Raw genomic sequence first — 27005 nt, forward strand, 5'->3', positions numbered from 1 at the left:
AATTTAATAGTTGTAATTCCACAGTTATATGGCACATTGCACCCTTGGCCATACTAAATTATTGAACACACATATCACACTAACCTCTGCAATGGTTAGAACTGCCTCTTTTTGGTGAGGCATCTGATGTCAGATGTTAGTGATGATGATGATGATGATGACGATGATGCTCATCGCTGGTTCTCCAGGTTTGGATCGGTCAATCTTGAGGGGAACTGAATCAGCTGCTCTCAGCAGTAGGTCATTGCTTTGCTTTGGTTCAGCTCTGAGAGGTTCTTGGTGATGTCCACCATGAAGGTCAAATCATACAGACACTTGCGATCACTGAGTTTCCACGACAGGGTTTCTTCATTTCTGTGAATTATTCCACTTTGTGAATTGTATATCATTCATACGAGGATGTACTTTTGATGCTCCTTCTTACCCAATCATGACATGATCACCTGTTACCAATTAATCTGTTTACCTGTGGAATGATCCAAACAGGTGTTTTTGGATCGTTCCACAACTTTCCCAGTCTTTAGTTGCTCCTGTCCCAACTTGTTTGAAGCATGTTGGTGTATCAAATTTAGAATACGCAGATATTTACAACAATCAATAAAGCTGATGAGGGAAAACATGTAATATATTGTCTTTGTACTGTTTTTAATTGAGTATATGTCATAAAGGATTAGCAAGTTCTTGCATTCTGTTTTATATTTTACACAGCATCCAAACTCTTTGGAATCAGGGATGTATAAGTGATACTCTGATGTGTATATCAATAACTATGACATCAGCTATCGTCAAAATGAAATCAGTGTTTTCAGTCAACAACAATATGTGTACTCAAAGCAACAAATGATTCACACAAGACCAAATTGTCAGTTTTTATTCTACTTTATTGCACTGATTTATCCTCCGGTCTGAAACGATGTGAGGCACCAAATGTGGTGAATTCCTTCATTTTCACTGTAAAACAAAACAAAAGCAGAAATCTATGCAATTATAGATTTTATTCTATAATATTTGCATTGATGTACATTAGAATAAACAGACGACACAAAGAAACCTTGCTGCATTACTTTTTTTGAACTTCAAAAGCATCTCATTATAACGGGACTATGAGCAAGCTACACAGACTAGCTCACTACTGTAGCAATTACAACTGCACAAAGAAGAGTAATGATTATATTCAAGGAGAACATCAAATCTGGCATAAATTACATACAAGTTTCATCAGGTTTTCGGGTTTTCTTTTGTTATGATGAATAGCCATCATCTGCTATAATGCACAATACTAATATTTTAAATCATGTGTGGTCTTGGCAGGATGGTTGGTCTATGTATGTATGTTACAATGACCAGAAATGACTTTGTTTGCAGGTGAGGGATCATTTTGTCTCACCAGGGACTACTACTGGTTGGTTGTGGCACTTGCATGGAGAGAGGTGAGACCTAAGGGAGAGGGAATCAGCTACTGCACACAGTCCTGTTGACCCGGCTGGCAGGTGGGAAGAAGCAAATAGTTGCTTCAGTGTATTAAAGCAAACTTATGGCTGTCCACAGTCTCTCCAGACCAACAGTGGAGTTATCCATGACAAGAATAGCAGTGCGAGGGAATACTTGAGATATTTTCACATCATAGCATGAAAGGCACAGGTATAACCAGTATTACTAATTATAACTGCACTGTGCACAATAGTTCACATGCCTCACACTTAATGGTATGGTGTCATCGTTATTGGTTACACCTGTGCTATTTATGTCATAAGTCAAAAATGTCTCCTGTGAAAATGTCAATTGGCCATTCCACACTGGGGAGAGACCACCAAAAGACCAGGTATCATGAATATGTATATATTTGCCGCCACCATCACTTCCTCCTGCGGATGACAAAAATTCAGCTCATATGCATGCATGTCCCAGTAATCTGAACTACGTCACTTTGATACCTGCTGAAATGTAGATTTTATATATATTATAATGACAATTTAATGTATATCCGGTTTGCAGAAACATACAATACCAACATTTTCTTCTGCCGACTGGGCTGCACAATGATAGGAAACGCACTGGCATTGTCATGTGTGACATCACGAGCCTGATCAATATTTCTCAAAGGCAGAACATGAAATGCATCTCCAAACAAATTAAATGTGCTGTTTTCACTACAATTTGCAATACAAAAAAATTTTACCGATTTAAGCTTCAACACAAAGAAATACTGCTTGAATTTCTATTGACTTGAATGATCACATTTCACAGGCAGGCACAAGTCACAAACAGGTGCAACAAGTTATTCTCTAAGACTATTTCAGTCCTTGTTTAGTGGCTCTTCCATTTGCTTTTTCATCAGCTTAATTTTCAGCGTGTAATACTCCTCTTGCAGCTTGAGGACGGCCTCTTGTCTTCTCAGCACAGACATTTCCAAATCCATTCGCTCTCGCAATGTTGCGCAGTGTACTGACGGTGGAGAAGTAGAGCAGGGAGTATCTAGCTGCTCTGCAGAGACAGTAAAGCCAGCAGCACGATGACTACTAAACTCCACTGCGAGTGATTTAGGAACATTAGTAAAAGTCATTTTCTGTTTTGCTGGAGAAGCAGCTGGATCTGAGTATGAAGGGAGATCAAGCTCGGTCAGTGGATGCTTGTTTGAGAATTTTTCATCTATTGTGTGGTCATAATCATCTTCATCCCCGCTGAAAAAAACAAACAAAAACAAAGCTGGTGCATGACTTTGTTTGACAAGAATTTGCATTTCATCCTTAACACATACAGAGTCAGTTCATCCAAATTGCAAAAACAAATTTTCTCACTTGCCACTCCTTGGTGTCCAGCCACGTAGATAGTTTGGTTTAGTTCTGAAAGAGCACCTCTGAAATTTCTGCCTCCTTTTATCTGTGTGTTTATCTTTGTTTTTAGCTATTTGTTTCTATTTTAATTTGCCTGATTTTGTTTCTTAGACAGTGAAGCACTTTATGACCAGTGTAAAAGCTGCAATATGTACGAACTTTGCTTGCTTGCCCCATCCCAATACAAAGCAGGTGAATTCATTTTTATTACATAATTTAATGGCAGCATCTCTTTCCGGAAACAATGTTCCTCCAAATAATCCACAGACGTCACTATGGACATTTTTCATGGCAACTGGACTGAAAACTGTTCACAGGTTTGTACATTATCCAAATGTAAATGTGAAGGACATTAAGAGCAAGTAAGTGAGAAAATACTGGATGTTTCCTTTGTAATGGTGGCGCTTAGACCGCAATTCCTGTTTTGTTTTGTTTTTTCAAATAAAGCACTCCATACAATTAAGTTTTGCTTTCATACAGTCTGGGCAAACGAAAAGCAGCCAGCAAATTAAAAAATTACCTGTTTTGTTGAGTTTCCACCAATTCTGAGATTGATGAGTCTTTTCTCTCCTGTTGCAGCATGTCTGAGAGGTTCATCACAGAAATCACTAACTGAGTCACAGTACTGAACTGGTCAAGGGACAGGCCTTCTGTGAATGAAAAACCATGTTCTGCATTAATTAATGATAAATACAGAACAGTTAATTCAGTACAAAAAGTGATGATGTTGAGATGCTTCTTTCATATTCTCGGCTTTTAACTCAAAGTGTATTCTTCAGCAGCCATCCCCACATATCCACCCTGAAGGTCTTGGCTTACTCCAACAGTCTTAGACTGTACATGTAGTGATACTAATTATAAGATTACAATTTTTTTTTTTTTTTTTTACATTTTTATTGCTAACAAACAGCAGCTTTTCCTCACCTGTACCTGCTTGCCTTTTCTGTCGTTTGATCTCCTCCCGTGACTTTGCCAGCAGATTTTCCCACTTTTTGTTACAGTCAGAACCTGTACGCTGCATCTGTGGAAAGGCGGTGTTGATGGCGTGGGCTATTTCCTCCCAGGCTTGTCTTTTATCCAGTATTGAAACTCCCGTGCTGCACCTCCCTCTAATTATGCCTTTTCTCTCCTGCATTAACTGAGCAAGGAGAAGACACTCCTGGTCCGTCCAGTTCGGCCGTCGCTTCCTGCTGTACATCCCTTCAATTAGTTGTAAGGGCATTTTTCTGAGAGAGAGAGACACACACACACAGATGATTAGATGATTGATTGTCTGTATGCACATTTTGGTCCCTCTTACATCCTTACAGCACACACACAGAGTGCAGATGAAGTGCAAATTCAACATGGCAGAATTTAAATATGCTACTAAACATGATCATGCAAGTAGAAGGTAAAGCCATCCAGTTAAGTCTCTTTTAACTTAAGTTATTATATTTAAGAGATTTTTGGAATTCAAAGATTTTCACTACCTGCACCTCAATCAAGGCTAATAGTAACTTGATACCAGGTCAGACGCTTTCAGGGTGTAAATACTATGAGGTTCAGCTCAAGCTATAGTCAATAATTGCTGGTAAAACCTTAAGGAAAAATGTAAGGATTTCTTCTCCGTCTCAGGGAAAATCCACAGCGTCGCAGGACAATGACGTCCTCACTTGGTGACGTGTCAGTTTGTTTACAGCGGTGTGCGCTGCAGCTGCACAGACATGGCTGTGGATATAACTTTACTTTTCAAAGCAAGCGTCAAGACAGTAAAAACCAGGAACAAGGCGATAGGAATAGGCTTCGACTCTACTAAAGATGAAATTCTCAAGAGGAGCAGACCCAAGAGTGGCTTCTCTCCGAAGGCGAAAGAAGTGGTGAGTGTTTCCTCGAGCTAACTCGAGCTAACTGTGCTAGCACTGACACAAACTGACTTTACGCGTAGAGACGGCTAAATGCTGGGCTGCTGTGGTGAAATTGCTGCTCATGCTGTTTTGTAGAAGCAGCAGTAAGCGTAGGAAGTCTGTACAGCAAGTTGGCTTATTCTGCATGCTCGGTGTTGCCAAACTGAAACTCAATACGTGGGTTTAGTAGACTGTGTACCAGCTGTTCATAGTTAGCAAGGCCTTTCAGCATATACTGAGTGCGTTTATATATATATATTGTGCTGAATGCAACACGAATGAAATGGGAGGAAGGAGTGGGCAATACGGAAAAATGATGATATAGTAAATGCTCTGGCTAATAAATAGACAAACAGTGTCAGGCAACACTGTCTGTTTTATGCTAATCAACCAAATTTGATATCTGACAAATCAAGGCATGTCATGATTGATGCTGAAAAACCCAGTATTGCCATAATGCAGTCATGCTTGTTGATTTCTAACATTGCCTATAATACAGCCAGGGATATTAAAGGCATAGTTGCCTTGGTATAAAACGTGTGGCAAAATCTCTGACATTTGACAATTTTATATGATCTTAGCGTAGATAGCTTCACATTAATCAGCCCTAATGGCAATCATCTTTGCAAGTGCTGTATAGGTTTAGTTTTTATGGATTTGATGTGTTGACACACGAGTCAGCTGTGTTATATTTTGTTCTTCTGATTCTTTTTGATAGTAACCTCCTATTAAGACCTTGCTACGCAATAGTATGGGTGTGTCATATCATATCATTCACAAGAATATCTGTAATTTTTAACATGATAAAAGCACTATATACATATTGTCATAATGGCAATATTTTAGCTTGTTGATCTAATGAAGTCATACCATTATGCTCAGCAACAACAAGCATGGCTGAAGGCAAAAGCAACATTGCTACTGAGTCCACGGTAAAAGAGTGACAAATGATATTGTCTCAGCATAGCATCGGAAAGTTCTCCTCCTGGAATCAGTGTTACTTCCACATCCACATCTACCTCCTCTGTGATTGTAAACATCTATAATCCACTCCTCTTGCACCAGGAGGCATTTTTATACTCTTTGCCAGTTATAGTTATATTATTCTAAGCAAAAACACTTTTTCTATTTTTTTCTTAAATTCATTGTACATAGGATATCTTATTTTTAAATTTTTTAATTCTTTTTATTGTTACCTATTTACACAATTACACTGTTCTTATTGGCACCTTCCAGTACTAATTGCACCCCCACCCGTGTGTTCTAAAGAACAGTGAATTTCTCCATTGTGAGATTAATAAAGTCGTAATAATAATAATAATAATAATAATAATAATAATAACAATAACAATAACAATAATTTAATAATGGCAGAGAAGAGTTACCCTGAAATTTCAGGATGTTTTTTCAGGGCCATATCATCCACTCTTACTGGAGAGGACAAAGTAACTGACTTTATTAGCAATGCCCCAGTATTATCATACAGGAGAATACAGCAACAAATGAATTCTGTGATCTTATTCATGTCCAAGAAACTGTTTCACAGCTTTGTAAAGGATGGATATTAACCATGTGGTCTTGACTGTATATACTTTAATAATTTTCAGAGCACTCATTCAAACCAGAAACTGTGGTCGTATTACAGAGTGAGTCAGAGCTTTATTTTCTCCCTGCGAATGAAATGACTTTGCCTCAAACTTTAAACTTAACGAGCAATAAACTTAGATAAAATGTTTCAGGTTACAGGATACATTGTCATCCACGTATTCAACACAACGTAGCTTTCCACAGTCACCTACATAACGGCCTTCCTTTGTCCATCCTTCACTGCATCATTCCTGCCAGTTAGACTGGAACTAATGTCTGCTTTTACTTTTTACCTGTTGTTGTTGTTTCTCCAACTCATCTCACAGGGTGCCCGCTGTTCTGGTGTCAAGGTGTAAATTGTGGTTCGCAATTTGGACATGGCTTACATGTCTTGTGTCTGTGTGTTATACAGTATATCTTTGGCACAAGCTTTGCTCCTGACTGATTGGCAGACCAGAGATTCATGCATCACACATGTTTGTGTACAGTGCTGCTTGTCTGTATAGCCTCTCTCTGGACCCACTCTCAAAGTATGGAGGCAATGATGTTGGTACATAGTTCAAACTAAATTGGCAATGCCCCCGTCTCCCCTGCTAGCCTGATTTGTTTCACACCTGCTTGACAATTATATTGTAGAACAATGTGAGCAAGTATTATTAATTATTATTTTTAAGTAGACATAAATACATACTTAATGAACTAAAGACTGCAAAGACATTACAACAACTTAAGTCAGTCTACTTCTGAAGATAAATCACTTCCAAAATGTCATCTACTGTACACAGAGAAATAAAGATTACTGAAATAGTGCAGCACTCATAGATGTGCCAGTATTTATACTTGAACCTTGGTCAGACTGCAGGAATTTTCAAATCCTGCCCAATGTGGGCAGTGCAGAATAAATGACTGTTCTGCTTGAGATCTGGGAAGACAAAAGCTAAGTTGTCTGAAAAAAAAAAAAAAAAGAAAATCACATTGGGCCAACTGGCCAGACTCAGCAGTTGTGAGCCCAGAATATTTTGTGCCAACTGTCAGGTCCGAGTGCCACTTCTCCCCCAACACTGACAGGCCTGGTTTCTGGGCTTTGAACTGACCCGGAAAATTGCCCAATGTGGTCTAGACTTTAAGCTGCCGAAGCATTACTTATGAAAATAGAGGAGAGCATTCTCCTCACTTAATTTAGATTGAAAAGACCTGGCAAGTTTTCGTATAATGTCCTGAACTAATTAAAACAGGCATTCAATAGCCAGGTTTGTGTAAGTATCGCATGAGATAATTAGAAAAAAAACTTCCTCAATGTAGGAAAAAAGATTTTATGCTCGCTTTTTACCCTTTTCAAAAAAGAGTTATTGCACTAAATGGGAGGTGGAACCACCTTTTTTGAAGAAGTTCTGGCGTGGGCAACATTTAGTTCACATGACTGATGATCAGCTGTTTCCGTTCCTAGAGGAGGGGAAGAAGAGGAAGAAGATGTCTTCCCTTTCTTCCTCTCTTCATTTTTCTATTGTAGATGGCCAAGGCAACTGGTTCTGTTTCTTCTTCTTCTTCTTTGAGGTTCTTTGTAAGACAACTAGTTTTGTTTCTGGTTCATGACCTCTACTTCTACTCTGTTTATTACAGCTATGCGTAAGGTAGCCTTTTCTGCCACCTTCTGATGAAATTCCGCCTTGCATAGCTAAGTTTATTGGCCCCAAACCAGCTGATGAAAATGTGCCTGATTCACTTTTTGTTTTTAATTTTTTTTTCTTTTTTTGCAACTTTTCAAATGTTCGTCTCAAATTCGCTTGACAATTGGATGGAAACATGGCTAATCTTAGAAGTGTTCAACTATTGGTTGGGGTTACATTATTGGCAAAGACATTTTGATTTCCGTACCTCTGTTGAAAGACTTTGCTGACTGTGTCCTAATACTGATTGTAGGAAAATTCACACAACCGTAAATATATTGTTAAAAAAAAGTTATTTTGAACCTCTTGTCATGCGACACTGACATGAAGCCCATTGAAGCACAGACGCATCATCAATGGTTTGCAGTCGGAGATAGATCAGTGGCAACTAAAAGCCTTTGCTCTTGGTCAAGAGTGTTGCTCCTCCAGCAAGAAGTGCTTGGTCTGACATGAATGTCACTAACACAAACCTCTTCAAAGGCACCTTGAAGAACCACTTTACGTTTCCCTCAGGGAGTCAGAACTTTAAGTCGTACCTGATGTCTCCAACCATCAGTTTGAGGCAAACGTGAGGCCAGTCACAGCAGCTCTGCACAACTGGGTTTTTGTTATGTTCTGTTACGTTGATATTAGAAATGGTGGTTTAATAAAAGCAGTGGTGCTGATTCAAAGAAACCCAAACCTATCCCGTGGTGCCTGCCCTCTGCTCTCCTCCCCCCTACCGCTGTCTCCCCCTCATGCTGCAGATATAATCTCAAACCATCTTGGTAAAGCAGCTTTTGTAGAAATTGAAATTGCGAGTTTGGAATGTCCTGACTGCTTACAGTTATGTTGCGGTTTTCACCCACAACTCAACTATCCATTCTTCTCTGTGCAATCCGACATAGGCAGCATTTTTTGTTCAAGTCCCCTCTTCACATGTATGACTCCATAAACATGCTGCAATAACATTTTCTTTCAGCTCTCGAACAATTTCTTGGGGAAAGCCGATCCTCCCAAGAGCCAGTGATTAAAGGTGGAAGATCAAAACAGAGAAAATATTAAATTAGGTCCCCAGTAACAATGTTGACGGCCGGCACCTAATGCGCAGCAGATGTGGATACCCTTCAAGACATGCATAACTCTCCAAGTTCCCACTGAAGCTTCGCAAAAATAGAAAGAAAACATCAAAGTTGACAAATACACAGTGGTCCTACGAGGCTTTTTCCCACTCAAAAAGCCACTCATTGCAAAAGGAAATGTAGCTTCTTTCATGGCAATGCAAGAAAAGGCATGATTGACTAATAAGAGGGCCAGTGTTTACAGGGTGGGGTTTGGTCAGGGGAATCTTCTACCTCATAGGGGTCGGTTTGGGGCACTGTGATCTTCGTTTCATTGCTCACCTCGGCTCTCTCCGCAGCATGCTGCCCTTCTCGAGTTTAAATGGAGGGGTCACTTTAAAATTGGTAAATTGTGTGTAGAAAATAGCGCTTGGATCCCCACTGTGCCTTTAGTATTGGTCCTCCAAAATTGGCTCCTTCTCACAGTGTTTTCTTAGAAACCCTGAAAAGTGTGGCCCTCAGCCAGCACTTAAAAGTATGTTGTGCTTTTGGAGAGGGGGGCTCTTCCCTATGACAACTTTCACATTGAAATAGTGTGCTCATATATTCTCAAGACATTTAGTTTGAATTTTAGCAGTCTGGTCTGGCTTACTTAATATTTTTGTTAGTGACGATCGAGTTTCGAGGTCCGAAATGGTTTTTAAACATTCTCAGTTTCATCAAAGTTATGTGTTGGGCATACTCTGGACTATATCGGCCCAAATAATGTCAGATTATGAACATCAAAGAAAAATACTTTCCCAATGAAATACACTGGGATATGTTAAATCAATGATCTGCGGATTTCAAAGATGGAGACCAAACTTTGTAGGATCATTTTTATGATATTTGCAGATCTTTTGCATTTAACAGATCATGTTCAGGAGCCACAGCAGCAGATGGTATACATCAGCGACATTCATGAGTTGCCATTAATGTCAACCATTTAGGGAATGAAGTGCACAAGTGTGGAAGTTTGCCCTTCTGTCTTGAATATTTTGCCATGCCTCTAAAAATGAAAGTTATTGTCAGTGAAGTAACAAAGTTAAAACATTTTTGGTAGAAGCACAAAGCCAAAGTACTCAAAATAAAATTTACCAACTTGAATATTGACAAAATAGCCTTACACAGATCCAATAAATATTTCTGAGGGTAAAAAAAAGACACTCATCAAATCACAGACTATGCTGGCACACAGGTAAAAACATGCTCACATGCAGCTGTCAAAGCCCTGACTGTGCTCAGTCAGAACTTGAGCCATGGGGAAGTGATTTGCAGGGATCACCCTGAGATGAACGTGCTGCTAAATGGTCTCTTTACCAGTTGGCCTAATCTCTGCACTGTTTTCCCAAGAAAGCCAGGCAAATTGAATTTTGAAGCATCTGCTGTCAGGTCTGAGCACAGTCGTGATGTTGTTTCGCTGCGTGCAACAACATGTTTTTGCATGATTCATGAAAATAAAAGAGGAAGAAGTGGTGAAACGCAGATTTACAGACGTATGTCAAACCCTACATCATGAGATGGACACCAGATACTCTGCAGACTAAATAGTTGAAGTGGAACAAAAGTAATGTTGAGCTCAATAAACCAGGCTCAATTTAAACATTTGAAAGTGTTGCAAAGCAAAGCAGCAGCTTTTGATGCTTTTTGTTGTCAGGCTTTGTCATTTGACATCCTCAGTTATAGTGATTATCAATCAATGAAATACCGCCAATACACATGACAGCAGGCTGCATACTTGACCCTGACACTCCAAAACAGTCTGAAGCATGAGGCAACAACAGATATGTGCTCCTACACGCAAGAGACAGCTCTAAAAGAGACTACTGTTCTTTTTGTTCTGCATTAAGATGTGCAATGTGACTTGGGCTATTAATTATGTGTAGTCCTTTCACATTTATAAAGAATGCATCAAGTGAAACTAAGGCAGATAATGTTGAACTAATAGTCAGCGTGTTCACTTCAGTTGTGGTCACCACTAATCTCCAGTAGATGAAAGACATTGTTTAAGGCAGAGGTCAACAGAAAAAGACTGTTTTTAGAGTCAGGCAGAGTTCCTCTGGTTGCTGCCTCAGAGATGCAGACTCTGCAAGTCTTATTTTCATGTTTGTGATGAAGCCTAAGTGTTAGAGTATTGTTTGAATTTGTCATCACAGCATTTCAAAGCTGAAATGTATTGTTTCCAGGCGTATGCACTCTCCTTATAGTCGCTTTCTCCGCTCCTCAAATAATATGGCTTTATTCAGATCAATCATACTGTATCAGATGCTGATAGGACTTTTTTTTTACATGCACAGTTCCTCTGGTTTTCGTAGCAATTGTCTTATCTTGACCTTCACTTTTTGAGACCAAATTTGAAATTAAGAGATGAGAGAAAGGCTGTTTTCCTTTCCCCTTACAAATTCAGCAATTAACCATCTATGAAAGTTGTCTTGTTACCTTCTTCTGAACTTGTAATTTTGTACATTTTATATTCCCAGACAAGTTGTCATTAGGGTTGGTTGACTGGAGAAACATATCAGCTGTCAGTCCAAAAGTCACAGATCGGCAAACTTTCCATTTTTCCAATGTGGGATCATTTTAGGTCTGTTCTGAATAGTTTGACATGCCAATTGTAAATCAACATTCAAATGCTGTACATGTTTTTTTTCATGTGTCTTTTCATTCTGTTAAAGCCAGGATTTCTGCACAGTTGCAGAAAAAAGATTAGGCTACACTAATATTATTAGTATTATACTGTTCGTAGAATTAGATTCCAGTGAGGGCTGCGTAGGATTGTTGCCAACTCCAAGTCCAGACGTCAAAATGTATTGAATGCCCACATGTATTTATGTTAACGAAGCTGGGGGGCTATATTCATTAAAGAAAGCTGATTTTGCATGTACACACAGTTCAAATGACTTGACAGAAATCAAAACCAATGTGGGTAAGGACACTCTTGCAACATTTCCAGAGGCACCTTCCCAGTGTAAATGTGAGGTGTGTGCAATTTTGGATTTTACACTTTCATAGAAAGTCACTTACTGTGCATTGCAGTTAGACAACCAGCATGCGGGTGAATCTGACTCAGGACAATTTAGATGGAAACACTGAGTCAGAGGATAGGAGGGAACCTGTTGATTTACCTGATTAACTTCAGAAAACATTTTAACTGTTCTCATATTGCATAATCACGCTTCTTAAACAATTGCAATACATATTGTACAATAAACCACACCTTGTTTTTGTAAAACAGCAGCTTTATCTACCTGACTTCACACATGCCCGTCAACACTGCCTCAGTTTGAATCCATTTATGCTGCGTACAGCGGTGGCCACAGTTTTTGTGAGTTAATCGTGACAGGCCCAGCCAATACATCTGTTTCTTATGAAATTGATTGTTGAAATGTGATTTAGTTGCCTCAAAATGCAGCAGGGTAGTTTCCATTGAATTTTGTCCAAAACACAAAAAAACCACAAGACCTGCCTCAACCCACAAGACCTGCCTCAACAGTGCTGTCACCTACACAGTCGGCCTCAGTTAGATCTCAGATTTTGATTGACAAAGAAGAATTTGCTGTAAATGGGAGAAGATTTAGAGATGTGACAGCACAATGCAGTCATGTTGTTGTCTCAGCTTTATACTCTTTACAACATACGATCCCTCCACTGATGAGCCTTCGTGTTTGCTTTCCGAAGTTGACATTTTGTGTCCATGCATGATCTGACCTGCATGATCAAAAATGAGCAAACAAAAAGACTGTATACAAGTGCTGCTCAGTGCGGCTTCCAATCTAAATGAATTATCCTGTAAAAATCAAAACACATTAATACAACTGTAGCGCATGTCAAAAAAGGTCAAAGACCCCGTTCATAAATAGGCTTAAAAGTTGTCTTTGATGGTACTTTTTGTTTGTTTATAGAGCTGACTAAAAGCGGTCTGACTATGAATAGACACAAGAAGACAAAACTGAACCCATTAGAGAGTCAGACATAAACATGATAATAAAATCAACATGTGGCAGAGTCTTCTCCACTGAAGCATCCTCTCTGTATCAGACCCACATACCTAAACACATCATGGCATGGCGTCAGTATGGATAGCCCTGGGTCAAGACACACAAGGACTTAAACCAAAGCAGGGCAGTCATCATCAAATTCTGTCAAGTCACCTGGATTTAACAAAACAAAGAGCCATCCAAGCCCTTTAGAAATCTGCTAGCTAAGCCTTTTTTCTTTTCTTCCTCATAATAATCCCCCCTGATGGTTTGTTTGGGCTCAATCGGGGCTGCAGGGAAGTAGGGGGAAGGAGAAAGTGAGGAGGTAAAGTGGTGGTCTTTGATGATGACGAGATTAGATGTAGCCCGGCAGACTGTCTCCTTCTGCCTTCACTGCGAGCCCTGCCCCACACACACACCTATGGCGGTCGGACGTAGGCACGTACACGCACTTGCATACGGCTGCACACACACATATATGGCGAGCCACATGCACAAGGCCACCCCCTTCCTCATTGTTGAGGAATTACTTGCTCTTTAGGGTCTTAAGTTACAAGAGCAATTGATCCCTCTGACCCCCTGCAAACCCTTGAGGTTGTGCTGGGAATCTGAGCTCCAATGTATACACACAGGAGACAGCTCAACCCCCAGAGCAGCACTCTTGACACTCCCCGGCACCCCCACAACACACACACACCTCTGTTTGTTGTCTGATGTTCCAACGCTGTGGTTTTAGCACTGCCTGCTGGCCTGCAAGGTGCGTTACCATGGACGGACGTCTGCAGGCAAGTACGGAGTGTATATAAATAAAAGGCTGATGCCAAGTGCTAATTGCAAGCAGAAAATATAGTTTATGGTAAAAGATAAATTAGTCATGCCATGTAAGAGGTTATATTTTCCACTTTGTGGCAGGCCAAGGATGGTCTCAAAAACTGAGAACTCAAAAAAGTGCTTCCACAGCGGTTTTCATAGCTATAAATAAACATTTTACCAGCAAAGCCGGGTTTACTTGAGATAGGGGAGTCGATGGCTTAATGAAATCACACCATGACCACTGCCTCATCGTCCCCCATCTACAGCGCTCAAAGGCCAGATAGGTACAGATAAATATACTGACAGGAGTTTTATAAGATGACGTCGGGCCTGCAATTAAGAGTTTCATTATCCATTAATCCTCTGATTATTGTCTCGTTTAGGTGTTTGTAGAATGTCAGCAAATAACAAAAAACGGCCATCACGAGTTTCCAGAGCCCAAGGTGATGCCATAAAATGTTTTGTTTTTTCCGACGAACAATCCAAACAGCAAAAATATTTATCTTCAGGATCACAGAAGAAGAAAACCAGAAAATATTGACCTTTGAAAAGCTGCAGCCAATGAGTTTGGTAGAGCGTGCAGCTTGTATCAAGGCTGAGGCCTCACTGCAGCGGCCTTTTGCTTCATGTCATGCCCTCTCTCCCCTGCCTTTACCGTCTCTCTCCAGCTCTCACTGTCCAAATAAAGCAGTGGCATCTTTTTAAAGAAGTGACTTAATGTCAAAATAGTTGCATATAAATGTTTGTGTGATTGACTAATTGATCAATGGACTAATTGTTTCAGCTCTACACCACATTAAATAAACTACTTAATATTAGGCTTGAGTGTATCACCTAGCAGGTGAGATAAAACACTCCAACATTAAAAACACCAGTCAAAAGATTATAAATGAAGCTCAAACTAAGATGCCACAACTAACAACTTATACTCAATAAAAGCTATTTTGGATGAAAAACCCTCCAACAAATGTGTTATTTGAAAGAAAACATTATTGTTCACATTTGTTAACAAGATCCTTTCAACCAACAGGATCACCCAGGACATTATAAAAAGCCACTTATTCAGTGGAGGTTTTATGGCTGTAGTTTTGGAAAATCCTGCCAAATCTCACAGGAGCTGCCTTCAAAGTCTCCTCATTCACTGAGACGCTACAACACAGACAACGTTTTGAAAGGCTTTGAACCATAAGAAAGGTTCTCTTCTCCCTTGAACCCCCGTCTAAGCTCCACTGCTCTGAACAACAATTAACTCTTGACCTCAAATAATTGTATTATTACAAGGGTCGGCTTGCCTCAACAGCCCTTACCTGAATTAGAGCCCTGCGGCGGTGTCATACGTCACTGAATTACCCTCTAAACCAAAGACGGACTTCTAGCTTTCTAACAAATTGCTCAGCCCTGTTTATCTTGACACCTTCTTTCTGCAGTGAAAAACTAGTCGTTTTTCAATTGTCAGCTCAAATAAAACACTGCTGCGGGTCACCATGGCGCGAGGACTGAATGTTTAGAGACATTATTAGACGGCTGGTGCCAGGTTACCCCTTACAGCCAAGGCAATTTGATAATTGAGGTTGTTAGAGTGAACAAGCTGAAGGCCGAAGACAGCGTCGTTATGCTATCAAAATAATCTCCCACGGTCCGGGGTCGCTGTCACAGTCAAACTCATTGTGTCATTTTTCAATCCTTGGCTTGTCTGAGCTCTGTCTTCTTCTGGATCTAACAGAGCCCACTGTGTGCGTATTCACACCCACTCGTACCCTGCCAGCAGTGCTCTGTGGACAGGGAAGCAATTTGGTCTTTTTTAATATTTGACCGAATTAGAGGAGCAAATATTGGATTGAACCAAGTTTCCTCTGGTTTCCCTGTGCACACACACACTTGGACATTTTCTCCGCGATAAATAGTAACAGATCATGAATTTAAAGCTTATTAGAGATGGCTCTGTCAGTGCTCTGTATGCAGCTGCTCACGGTTTTATTTATGAGAGCTGTTTGACGAGGAAATTGGGGGTTTGATTTCTGTATGTCGCAGACTTGATGAATTGTCAAAAGCAAATATTGAGAATTCACAGAGATAGACGGACATTGGCCGCCTGTCACATCCAATAAATACAAAGTTATACATTTACGCTTGCTCTGTCTAAATGTGGTCGGGAGAAAATAGTTTCCTGGTACATGTCTACAAACTCTGTCTTAAGTTGCATTGACATGGTTAAGGTATTTGAAGGAGCAAGCGATGCATAGCATTTAAAGAGACTCATTGGCATGAATACAGTCGAGTAATGCTTCTTCTCACTTTATTTTGGCAGATCACGAACATCACCAAGCTCAAAGACTTTCTGCTGCAACACAGGAAAGATTATGTGAGCGCCGGAAGGTAAGCCTCTCCAAACAGTCGCAGTAATCCACCGCAATCAACAACAGCAGCGGTAAAACCCCTTCAAGGCTGCAGGGCAGGCCGGAGGAGAGACCAACACTTTGATTGTGACAAAATTCAGAGAAGGTCAGGAGTCAGGGCTAGCTGAAGCTACCATCAAATATGTCTGCTGTCTGTGTGTGTGTGTGTGTGCTGCAGGAGCTGTGTGCTGGCACAAGGTCAGCAGCGAGTAGGGTGGTCTATAGCGGCAGGCTCCAGTCTAATTGTCTGGAATAATTGAGCTGCAACCAAGTGAAGAACAAATCACGCCCTGGGACTAATCCAGGCCTTCCTCCCTTCAAGGCCCCCTCTGTGTTTTGTAGGTGTGGCTCTGTGGAGTAGCCTGTGTTTTGTTAGGTTTGTTGATAAAGCCTCGAGAGAACACATTAACTGAACATTAGCAATGTCAATGGGTGGAGCGCAGCAGTGTTTAGTGGTGGGAAAATCCATCAAGGAGCCATCAGTGGTATGTGTGCAGGTCTCGTCTACCTTCAGCCTCGTCATTAGCCATTCATGTTCCGTCCAATTTTCTTATCAACTTCCTTTTTTCTCACTTTGACTTTGCCTGACAGAATAATTAGGGACTATAGCTTAAACTGAATTCTGTTCCTAATGTTTATACAGTTAGTACTGCAGTACTGCAGCTGATTGTTTCAGACCAAGTCAAAGCCTGAATGAATCAATAGAATTCATTATGTATGACATGTATCTGAAACAGAATCAGTCTCTTGGTCATGTTAAGTATTGTAAAGGATGTCTTGCTCAACTTTGTGTTTTATTGCTGCATTTTTGTTTTTGCCGTGTTTGTTTAATTTAGAGGCTGCAACTAATGATCATTTTCAGGACCAGAAACTCCTGATTATTTTCTGTTTTTTGTCTATATGTCAGAAAATAGTGACAAATCACAATCATAATTTCCCAGAACCCAATGCAACATTTTAAATTAATCATTACTGACAACTAACAGTCCAAAACCCAAAGATGTAAAAAAATTTCTTTAATTTGAGCAATTGATTAATTATTGAAATAGTTGATTAATTTTCTGTCAATTGACTAATCATTTCAGTATATTTATTTTACAATAATACTGGGACGTTTTGCAAGAATTAGTTCAATTAATCAAGCTAATTGAAAATCCAATTGAACTAATCACAATCCACCATAACACCAGAGTAAAGTCATCACCATCATCACATTTATCCTCTTAGCTGAGGGGTGTCATTGTGTCCTGAGGCACATCTTGTGTCCAGCAGAGGGAGACATTAAGTCTCAGCCACACGCCATCACTATATTTGAGTGAGGGTCGTCTCTGTGTGTTCTCATGTTTGTGCATGTTTCCTCAGATTGTTTTAGTTTCCTCTCATGGCAATAAAACATGAGCTCAGATAAACTGGAAACTCTGACTCGTCCGTTTGTGGAAGCTTGAATGAATCTGTTTGTTTTAGGGTTTAAACTTTAATGTTCTGGAGACCTGCTCATGGGTTTCCCTGCCAGGGAGAATTACTTTAAAAAAATCAATTTAAACTTATTGTGGTTGTTCTTGTGTGTTTTCCAGTCTCATCTCATCAGATCTTACCCGCATGACGGACAGTGAGCGAGACCAGATTGACCAGGATGCTCAGATCTTCATGAGGACGTGTTCTGAGGCCATCAAGCAGCTACGCAATGAAGGTGTGTGCTTGTTTTACTGTGTAGCACGTTAGCTAGTTTACAAATATCAATAGAGCAGTAAAACATCTTTGCTCATTTTGTTATGCAGCATACATTAAAGATACTGCTCATTAGATTTTATTTTATAAGATTGACTCTCAAATATGTTAACTTTCAAATCATCAGCCAGGAGCTGACGGGCAGCTGGAGTTGTTGTCAGTTTGCTGTGGGTTTGTCTTTAATAAGTGAATGTGTTATTGTCGTCCCCGTAGCGGAGAAGCAGGTGTCATCAGCCCAGATAAGGGAGCACAGAGGGGCAGTGCTGGACCTCATTGAAGTGTATCTGAGAGGTGAGTACATTCAACTCATCACAATTCACACAGCACATGTCTAATAGCTTGTCCTCTATGGACTATTTTGTTTGCATCCATTTGTGTAGCTTCAGGACATGTACTGGCTCAGAGAGTAGCGTGTATGCACAAATACTGCATACCTAAAATCACTGAACTATATTTTAGCCAGCAGGACTGCATGGTTACATCATGTGTGTGTTGATTGTTTTGAAGGAGTATGTAAGCTGTACTCTGAGCAGAGAGCAATCAGAGTCAAGAGAATGGTGGACAAGAAGAGGCTGTGAGTATCTGCAACTGTCCCTCTCAGTGCATACCTCATTCACCTCATAGTATTGCTTATTCTCCTGCTGTGGAGACTTTAAAAATGTGCTGCTGATTCACGTGAGCCTGTGCTCTGGGGTTTCAGGTCAAGACTGGCACCAGAGCACCACAGCAGAGTGGAGAAAACGCCAGAGGTAGAGCCCACGGAGGAGAAGACTGTCAAGGAGGAAAGCTCTGGTAAGGCCCCAGAGACACTGGACTCTATTTCTGTAGCAGTGCAAGGACTAGTGCAAGAAACCCTGCTCCATGTTTGTTCTTGACTGACCGTGACTTGTTTTTTATGTATTTTGCTATTTCTGTGCTTTTAGTGCACTTTTCGTTGTGTTCTGCACAGGTGAAAGAAAATGGGACTAGTGACAGAAATGTACCGCAACAATATAAATATTAAAGGAAACACTAAGGGTAATCATTCTTTTAACAGTAGATGCATTTGCTTGGAAATACAATATTACATGAATGATGACAAGAATGCCGGTAAAGCAGTATGGACTGCATTAAAGATGAACGGGTGTTTGATTATTACCTGTATATTTATGATTCATTGTGGGTGCTTGGATTAAATCACAACCATTAACTTGTAATTCTGCAGGTTTATGTAACTGAAACCATCAGGTGTAGGGAATCATTAACATGTAGGGATGTGCTTGACAGCTGACTGTGACAAATCTTAAGATATCTTAGGAAGAAGGTTCTCAGTCGTCTCTTCCTCGCTGAACGTTCTCAGGACCACTCTCGTCCATGTCGTCATCCAAAAACAACGGCAGCAGCTGCTTCGTTCAAGCTCTACTGGCATTAACAGTGGCATTACACTTCTCATTTTAAATCCATTTCAGTGTCATTGTCTGCAAATTGTCTTCATCGTCATTAGTTTTGCGTTAACAGGATTATATTGTGAATCATGAAAATTGTTTAAAGACACCACTTCCTCATCCTTATCATCCCTTCAGAGAAACAAACTGAAGGCACCAAAATCATCTCCTTTAATTGGCTCTTGTGATTCAAATTTCCAACAAAGAAATGCACATATTTGCAGTTTTATTTCTTCATGCTGTCACAGTGTTTCAGACTAAAAAGCATGGCTCATACTGGCCCCGGTATCTCCGAAAAACACAGTCAACGTAAAAAGGCCTTTGGCAGCGTGTTTGTACTGCATATTGTCACCTTGCTGCTGAACCTCTCAGACAGCAATAGTATTCCTGTGCTTAGAGAAGCCCCTCTTCACTCTCCTCCATTTAATGAGCCATTTTCATCAAGCACCACTGAGAGCGCACAGCCAAGGCGTCAGGCGAGTAATGTTTCGAGATCATGATGAATCACCGCGCTCCTACAATTTATATTACATCTATTCTCACTCACCGCTTCAATATTTCAAACTCCACTGTGGGCAAACGTAAAGTGAGCACAATCATCTAACTAAATCCATCCAAGTAACCACACAGGATTATATTTCTCCCTTCAAAGAGAGAATTAACGACTTAACGAGTGCTTCGGATGAACAAGGGGAATGACGCAGGCAGCTTTTGTAGACACGTGACGACTTTTAAAGTTATGTTTTTCTGTCCTGTAGAGAAGAGCGCGTCAGAGGTTCTGGATGACCCTGTCAACCTGTGGGAGGAGGGCCTTAGGGAGGACGAGCTCTCTCCTGAGGAGATCCAGATGGTGTGGCACCTCAGACACCATTATTTACTCTTCCTGTCATACAGTACATGTAGATTTCTATGATCCGTGTGTGTACAGCTATACTCGTACAGTAAAGCACACGTTCATTGCTTTACATGAACATCTGACATTTGCATAAGGGTTATTGATGAGGATGTTTCAGTACCGTGTATTTCTGTCTAGTTTGAGCAGGAGAACCAGAGGCTGGTGAGCGAGATGAACAGCCTGGTGGACGAAGTGAGGTGAGTGCCGCTCAGTGCAGGTCCCTTTTTATTACGTCTGTTCTGAACAGCGTGGCTGTTGCAGGGGATATCAGTGATTTCATCCTTTTCTTAATGTGCTACACACTGTCACTCCCCCTCCCACTAAATATCAACAGCCCCCGAGTAACTGAAGTACCAGCTGAGTTATGTGCAGCACCAAATGTGGATTCAGACAGGATTAAAATGACCCAAGGACATGAAATTATGACTGCGGTGTGTTTGTTCCAGATGGAACAAAATGGTCCTGAGGTGAAAATTAGCAAACACCAGACCTGCCCCTGTAATACTAATGTCACCCGGAAGGCCTTACATATGCTAAGCACATGGTTTTCATGGAATATTTCTTGCTCTCCTTGCTAGGCAAATCGAGGGGAAGGTGGTGGAGATCTCTCGACTGCAGGAGATCTTTGCTGAGAAAGTCCTGCAACAAGTGAGCTGACGTCCTTCCATTTCATTCACTGGGTCGTTTAAATGCACAGTGTTTTGGGGAGGAGTTGTGCACACGCTCATCGTTCATGTCACTCTCTCTGCGACAGGAAACAGAGATAGACAGTATTCATCAGCTGGTTGTGGGCGCTACAGAAAACGTCAAAGAAGGCAATGAGGATATACGAGAGGTAGCGTTCTCTAAATGGAAACAACCAGCCCATCCATTCTGCACTTGCTGTTCAGACTTTATGTTATGTTCTCCTTTGGTCCCGTCAGTAAAGCGTCATTTTGTTTGCTTCTTTCACAAGGCAATCAAAAACAACGCTGGCTTCCGGGTCTGGATCCTGTTCTTCCTGGTCATGTGCTCTTTCTCTCTCCTCTTCCTGGACTGGTATGACAGCTAACACAGCTAGCCGACATGGACTCTGTATGACAGGGAACCGTCTGGCTCTGGCACATAAAGAGACGATGACAACACTGAGACTGAATGTACAGTTGAACGTGCTGGACCTGGTGTTCTTCATGAAGACCCTGTGTTCAAGAGGAGACAGCAGCTCGTTCTTCCCTGACGCTAACCATCTATGTTCAGTGTTTAATAGCACGTGTATGGAGATGAGCACTGTGTCCACTTCCAGTGTGTGTATGGTTAGTCAGGCAGCCTTCCTCCACCTCTAAAAGCAGTGATAATTTGCAGCTAAGTGTGTCTGACTGACTGAAAAACGCGCTATTGAGATTAGAGGATACTGTGACGACTGGCATCACACTGACTTTGCTGTCCCGTGAACACTGATTTAACAGACTATAATCTTGTGTCCCATCCAATGACATATAAATTTTACTTCACTGTCAGATGTTGAGAAATGTTTTGCTTTCCAGGTAATTATGAGCAGCAGAACAATTTATTTGATGTCTATCACAGCGTAACTGTACTGACACACCACTCAGTTTCTAGTAAAACTAAGCAGTACTCTTAATTAAATTCTGTATCTTCTTTCTTTACTTCAGGATATCATTTCATAGCAGTTCAGACATTTGATATTTATGTCAAGCTTTCAGATAACATCAGCAGAAAGCCACGGCCTGTCTTGGCTCGTGTCAGCTAAAGAGGGGAAGCTGCCGACAAGAGATTTGATTCACACAGCGTCCCGATATTCCTGCTAATCTTTTTATTAGGATTAACCCGTATTCTAGTTCAAGCATTACAGCTTACAGAATTTTTTCTTTGATCTTGACTGAAGGGAGCTGGAGCTGTTAACTGTATTTATTTTCTGCACTGAGGGAGTTTCAGCATTACCGACGAGATTTATTCTGGGAGTTCATGAAAATGTTCTTAACGATGTATGGATTCCACTTGGACGTGGGTGTGAAATGTGGGCACTTTATTTCGGTTTTCATTGAACATTTTTATGTAGCAAATGCACTTCAATGGTATTCATTACATTGTTTGAAAAAGGTACAGAATTTGTGACAGTTTAAGTTAAATGACAAATACAGAAAAAAGCAACAGGACAAGCGACTACTGTCAGATTGTTCCACTACATCAACCTAAGTCTAGTATCTGTGATGGCTACCAACTGCCATCTATGGTGACATTAATCAAGTCAAAGCATTGCGCAATACAGTGTCTTCACTAGCAATGCAAAAACATTCAATACAGTAGCATAAAATGTATGTTATGAAAAGTAACCGTTAAGTCTCATGTAGCTGGCAAAGAAAAGCACATGGTTCACAATGAGTGGAGACAATCATTAATGCTGGTTCCAAAGATTTGATGCATCAAATACTAAAAACTCCTTAAGAGCACTATATGCAGAGAGCAGTATGGGCTGCGTCAAAACAACACAATTAAAATAGTTTTGTTTTTTTTCCCCCGCTGGTTAAAAGGCTTCCTCCAGGTCAAGCCTCTTTATTCACAATATCATGACAGTAAAATATTTTGACACAGATGACCTCAGTCGCAAATATACTGCAGACTTTGTCGCTTCATGAGAAATTTACCACTTGCTGGACCTCGCGAGGTCTGACATGCGCTATCAGCACTTGACGTAATTGAAAGGAAAGAGGTTCAAAGCAAACTGTTTTTAGAGTCCTGCGTGCATGTGCGTTAAAACAAGCGACGCAGACACGAGATGGTTCACAGTCATTTCACAATGTGAGTACTAAAGTGAGTTCTGTTACGTGTATGTACAAAGACGGTGAGTGTGTGTCTGTTTGTATTCCTGTGGCTTTTTTTTTTTTTTTTACACGTTGGCCACTCTGTTTTGAAGTGTAAATAAATAACAACATATGCTATTCAAACAAACCGTGAATCCACCCAACTGTGAGGCTCGCTTTGATGAAAACAAAATTTCCACAGAGAGCCGGACAAACTACAACAGCAAAGCAGCAGAGCACCTCGGGCAAGAGAAGCTGACTTTTCGCCCACAGAGAGACTCTGAGGTTTGCTTGAACAGCACAACCGTATTATTTATTTTTTTCCTGCAGCAGGTGAGGCCCCCTCCTCATCCCAGATTGGTTAAGCCAGTTTCTGGGCAGTCTCCGTCTCCTGCTGGGTGACCTTCTCCTCAGACATGATGGTCATCCATGGTGATACTGACCGGGTGATGGTCTGCTTGGCTATGTTGTAGTGGTTGATGAGGGTGAAGAGGCGCCCGCGGCCCCCAGGGCCCTGAGGGGGGTAGCTGCCATACATCCCAGCCGGCATGCAGCGGCCTTGCTGCTCCAGGGAGAGAGGGAACAAGATGAAAGTTACCAAGACGAGACAATGGGAACACAGAAGGTGACGTGATACAGGGAAGTTTAGTGGAGCACTGGCTGGGTGAACAGAGCAAAAGATTTCCGTTAAATGAGAAACGAACCAGAAAAAAATATTTAAGGAATGAATGAACATATCTATACAGGGTTAGGCTGATACAGAAAATAAATCACACATTTTACCACAAGACCAACTTCTAAACAGTGGCCACTGTCGCTGCGAGTGACAGCTGATTGGACAATTTTGATACTACTGTTAGCATTTAGCTAAAATGCTAAGCTACCGGAGAGACTGGAGCAGTCACACAAGTGGAATGAAAGGTCAGGAAAATCAATAATAACTCAATAATGCCCGTAACACAGCAGTGTTTCTCTGAAGTTCGCTAACAATAGCTAGCACATTAGCCAAGTAGCCATTCAAGTAACACTGTACCAGCAAAGCCGCCGAACCTGAGTGCACTGAACTGAGCAATGGTGACTTTTATTGCTTATTTATTCAGTTTTTAGTTGTACTGTAAGAGGACGTTTGTGTTATTTATCTTATAACGTGTGGTAGTAGTGAAATAAGTGATGAAATTCATATAAAACTAATAATTTAAAATAGAAAATCATTTGATTACAGACATGATAGCAGAAAACTATTGAACTACTTGAAAACCATCTAAAGAGTGTCAGAAATGCTTAAAACGCGTCACAAATCACAGAGCATCGGTGCGCTTAGGTAAGATGCGGCAGGGTCGCAAACAGTGCCGCTCGTCGCGAGTGTTTACCGTGTAGACGAAGCTGTCGGGGCAGGGCTGCTCGTACTGGTAGACCTTGTAGACGACCAGGAACACCACACACACCAGGAAGGCCAGGGCACAGATCACCAGCAAGGTCACCTAAAGGAGACACACGACAGCTCCATCATCAGCGCAAGGCCTGTGTGACAGCTCTGCCGAAGGACACCTCAAACCTCCCAGGCATGTCTTCACGACAGGAAACGAGATTTCGTTCCTCTAAATGGTGTTCTTCATATCTCTAAATACATGAATGCATACGTGTGCAACATTTACTGACAGCTGGCCGGGGCTAGAGGATGTTCTGCATACAGTAACTCAACAGGAGAATGGCTTGTGTGACCATCTGTACAGCCCAGCCCTCACCTCTCAGGGGAGTTATGTAACTGCTACTGGTGTTTCTAGGAAGTGGGAGGGGGATAGGACAAGGTGTGGGAGAAATTGCCTCATTATTGCCCAAGATCTTGAGCCCCAAGGTGCGCGCTAGTTATTTCTATGAGTCGATATGAACGCTATTTCGCCTGTGGAGCAGTTGGATTATTAGAAGTAAAGGCAGAGATGTTTTTTTCTATACTTCTGAGATGAACAGCTGCAACTGAGAAAGCCTGAAATCCTGCTGCAAATGTTGATTTTGCACTGACAGAATATCCTTGAGGATTTCCCGGACTGGGAGCAAGGTGCATCCGAGCACTGTTTGTACCGTTCCCCAGTGTGTTTGACACAAGTTTGCTCCAATTGCTGACAGCGTGTATCAGTATGAATGAAAGGGTATTCTCTTGATCTGTCTGCGCGAGTCCTGCATTTGCACAGCAGAGCAGACGGCGCAACAAAGCACGGCAACAGGAGATTATAAAAGAGACTACCTGCGATGAAAGGGCTGCCTGCAGCATTTCAAATCGCCGGTGTGAGGATGCGAGCTGTGTTCTCTCAGACAGTGATGTGCCTCCTCGCTCTCAGATGTTTGAGAGTTGAAGCTCTGTTACTAAAGGAAGCCTGCCACACCTCACAGGGAAGGTTTCATCTGTTGATATTGAACATGCAGGAGAGAGTGCTGCACAGCCTGCATGCAGAATACATGCAGTCTTAGGAATTTCAAAGTGTGCAGGGAAGTGTTTTACATACGTAATTCAGTCACCCAGCTCTGATCCAGAGCCAGGACTGTGTCTTGACCTTTAATTTCACACGAGCATATGTTTTAATCATTCTATATGGCTTGAACAGCTGAATACATCTGCCGGCCAAGGAGGGCGTTGAGGGAGGCGGGAGAGATGCTGCCGTTTGGAGGCCATCGCCATGGCAGCAGCTGAATTAATGAGAGTTTCAGGGCGGGGTTAAGTGAATCATTGTGCTTTATGTCTGCCTGTGTAGCCCAGCAGGATGAAGGGCTGCACAGGACGCAGGAGATGAAGGTGGCCTCAGCGGAGAAGAGTAGAACTTGGATTGGAGGGAGGACATTATGACGGCGGTGACAAATGTCCTGAGCTGCAGGGAGACAGCTGTCTGCTCTCCGGCATATGTGTGAGTGGGAGTGTGACAGATACTTGGGAATGGGATGATGTGCGAAACGATGGCAGCGGCATTATTCTTACTTTGAGTCGCTCAGATACGCCTTCAATGATGCTTATTGAGAACTCTGCGATTTTGGGAGATCGGAGCTTTCCCTTCTTGCTCTCGCCATCGTAGTCCGCCTTTGTCTTCACCACCACCTGGTAGAAAACACATAACACACACATATGCACAGGGGAGAAAACCCAATCAGCTTTGGTGTGTGGCTTCAGGAGGAAATGAGAGTTTACAGAGGCAGGATGGGTAAAATCATTTGTATTTTTTTCCATTTAGAAATGACAATTAGTTTGCTTCATTTTCACCAGCTTAATTGGACTAATTGGAATAACAGAAACATAGAAATAAAGACATGTGGCCCCTCGGTGTGACTCTCAATATCCATAGAAATATCAAAAAACAACAACAACCTAAAATCTTACCTTATCTGGTGGAGGAAACTGCAGCTGACTGGCATCTAAAGGTGTGATGAGGGGGATGGTGTCAAATCCGTCTTCAGAAACCACCTTCCCGGTGTTTTTCTCGCTGAAATTATTCCCCAGTTTAACCATTTTCCCTGCACGAAAAAAACACCACACGCGCTCATCACTCCTCAACGAGAGGCATTAACGATCATCCCCAGCTCTTGTGCGCGTGCATAAATCAATCACAAGTCCACCGTTCAATTCAGCCTCTGAGTGTACAATTAGGATTCTTTTTATATTTTTTTAATGCACATGCAAACAGATCAAACACAATGCTGCGCGCGGTGTGAGGCGCCGCGCGGGCCGCGAGGAAGCCTGTGAAGCACAAAAGCGCAGGAGAGGACACGCGAAGCTTCGACATATAATGGGACCGATGCATCACCGTGAAGGGGGGGAAAGAAAAAAACGATTCACCGCATCCAAACACTCACCAGCTCGGCCGAGTAGCGTCTTCAAACGGCGTGTTTCTCCCGATGCGGTGACTTTATTGCGCCAGCGCTGCTCGCTGCTTT

General features: G+C 41.5%; 3 protein-coding genes across 4 annotated transcripts; 1 reads left to right on the plus strand and 2 right to left on the minus strand.

The window, feature by feature from the left end:
* Positions 1–902: 902 nt before the first annotated feature.
* On the minus strand, positions 903–4453 carry LOC121621231 (myb/SANT-like DNA-binding domain-containing protein 4). 2 transcript variants are annotated; one of them, XM_041957634.1, is made up of 4 exons: positions 4307–4453; positions 3765–4060; positions 3355–3484; positions 903–2681 (listed from the first exon to the last, which is right to left on the minus strand). In XM_041957634.1, exons 2-4 carry the CDS (start codon positions 4054–4056, stop codon positions 2297–2299), a joined length of 807 nt encoding a protein of 268 aa, XP_041813568.1. In that variant the 5' UTR covers positions 4057–4060; positions 4307–4453; the 3' UTR covers positions 903–2296. The 2 variants fall into 2 exon arrangements, with proteins under 2 accessions (XP_041813568.1, XP_041813560.1); XM_041957626.1 differs by having other exon boundaries at positions 3759–4060.
* A 52-nt stretch (positions 4454–4505) lies between these two features.
* Positions 4506–23156, plus strand: stx18 (syntaxin 18). Its single transcript, XM_041957615.1, has 11 exons — positions 4506–4693; positions 16152–16219; positions 17814–17929; positions 18181–18258; positions 18475–18541; positions 18668–18759; positions 20150–20241; positions 20425–20483; positions 20865–20934; positions 21041–21121; positions 21242–23156. Exons 1-11 carry the CDS (start codon positions 4541–4543, stop codon positions 21335–21337), a joined length of 972 nt encoding a protein of 323 aa, XP_041813549.1. The 5' UTR covers positions 4506–4540; the 3' UTR covers positions 21338–23156.
* Positions 22317–27005, minus strand: LOC121621247 (neuronal vesicle trafficking-associated protein 1-like). The gene is made up of 5 exons (XM_041957644.1): positions 26925–27005; positions 26452–26585; positions 26056–26172; positions 24458–24568; positions 22317–23649 (listed from the first exon to the last, which is right to left on the minus strand). Exons 2-5 carry the CDS (start codon positions 26578–26580, stop codon positions 23449–23451), a joined length of 558 nt encoding a protein of 185 aa, XP_041813578.1. The 5' UTR covers positions 26581–26585; positions 26925–27005; the 3' UTR covers positions 22317–23448.

This window comes from Chelmon rostratus, chromosome 2 (assembly GCF_017976325.1).
Source record: "Chelmon rostratus isolate fCheRos1 chromosome 2, fCheRos1.pri, whole genome shotgun sequence".
Classification (NCBI taxonomy): Eukaryota; Metazoa; Chordata; class Actinopteri; order Chaetodontiformes; family Chaetodontidae; genus Chelmon; species Chelmon rostratus.

Bases quoted from the DNA above. Each gene is read 5' to 3' on its own strand.
- LOC121621247 (XM_041957644.1), bottom strand. From the start codon at position 26,580: ATGGTTAAACTGGGGAATAATTTCAGCGAGAAAAACACCGGGAAGGTG. The intron at 26,173-26,451 runs GTAAGATTTTAG...GTTTTCTACCAG, and splicing joins AGTTTCCTCCACCAGATAAG to GTGGTGGTGAAGACAAAGGC. The intron at 23,650-24,457 runs GTAAACACTCGC...TCCCTGGAGCAG, and splicing joins CCGACAGCTTCGTCTACACG to CAAGGCCGCTGCATGCCGGC.
- stx18 (XM_041957615.1), top strand. From the start codon at position 4,541: ATGGCTGTGGATATAACTTTACTTTTCAAAGCAAGCGTCAAGACAGTA. The intron at 16,220-17,813 runs GTAAGCCTCTCC...TGTGTTTTCCAG, and splicing joins GATTATGTGAGCGCCGGAAG to TCTCATCTCATCAGATCTTA. The intron at 20,242-20,424 runs GTGTGGCACCTC...ATTTCTGTCTAG, and splicing joins CTCCTGAGGAGATCCAGATG to TTTGAGCAGGAGAACCAGAG.
- LOC121621231 (XM_041957626.1), bottom strand. From the start codon at position 4,056: ATGCCCTTACAACTAATTGAAGGGATGTACAGCAGGAAGCGACGGCCG. The intron at 3,485-3,758 runs GTGAGGAAAAGC...TTTCATTCACAG, and splicing joins GAAAAGGCAAGCAGGTACAG to AAGGCCTGTCCCTTGACCAG. The intron at 2,682-3,354 runs GTAATTTTTTAA...TGTTTTTTTCAG, and splicing joins GTGGAAACTCAACAAAACAG to CGGGGATGAAGATGATTATG.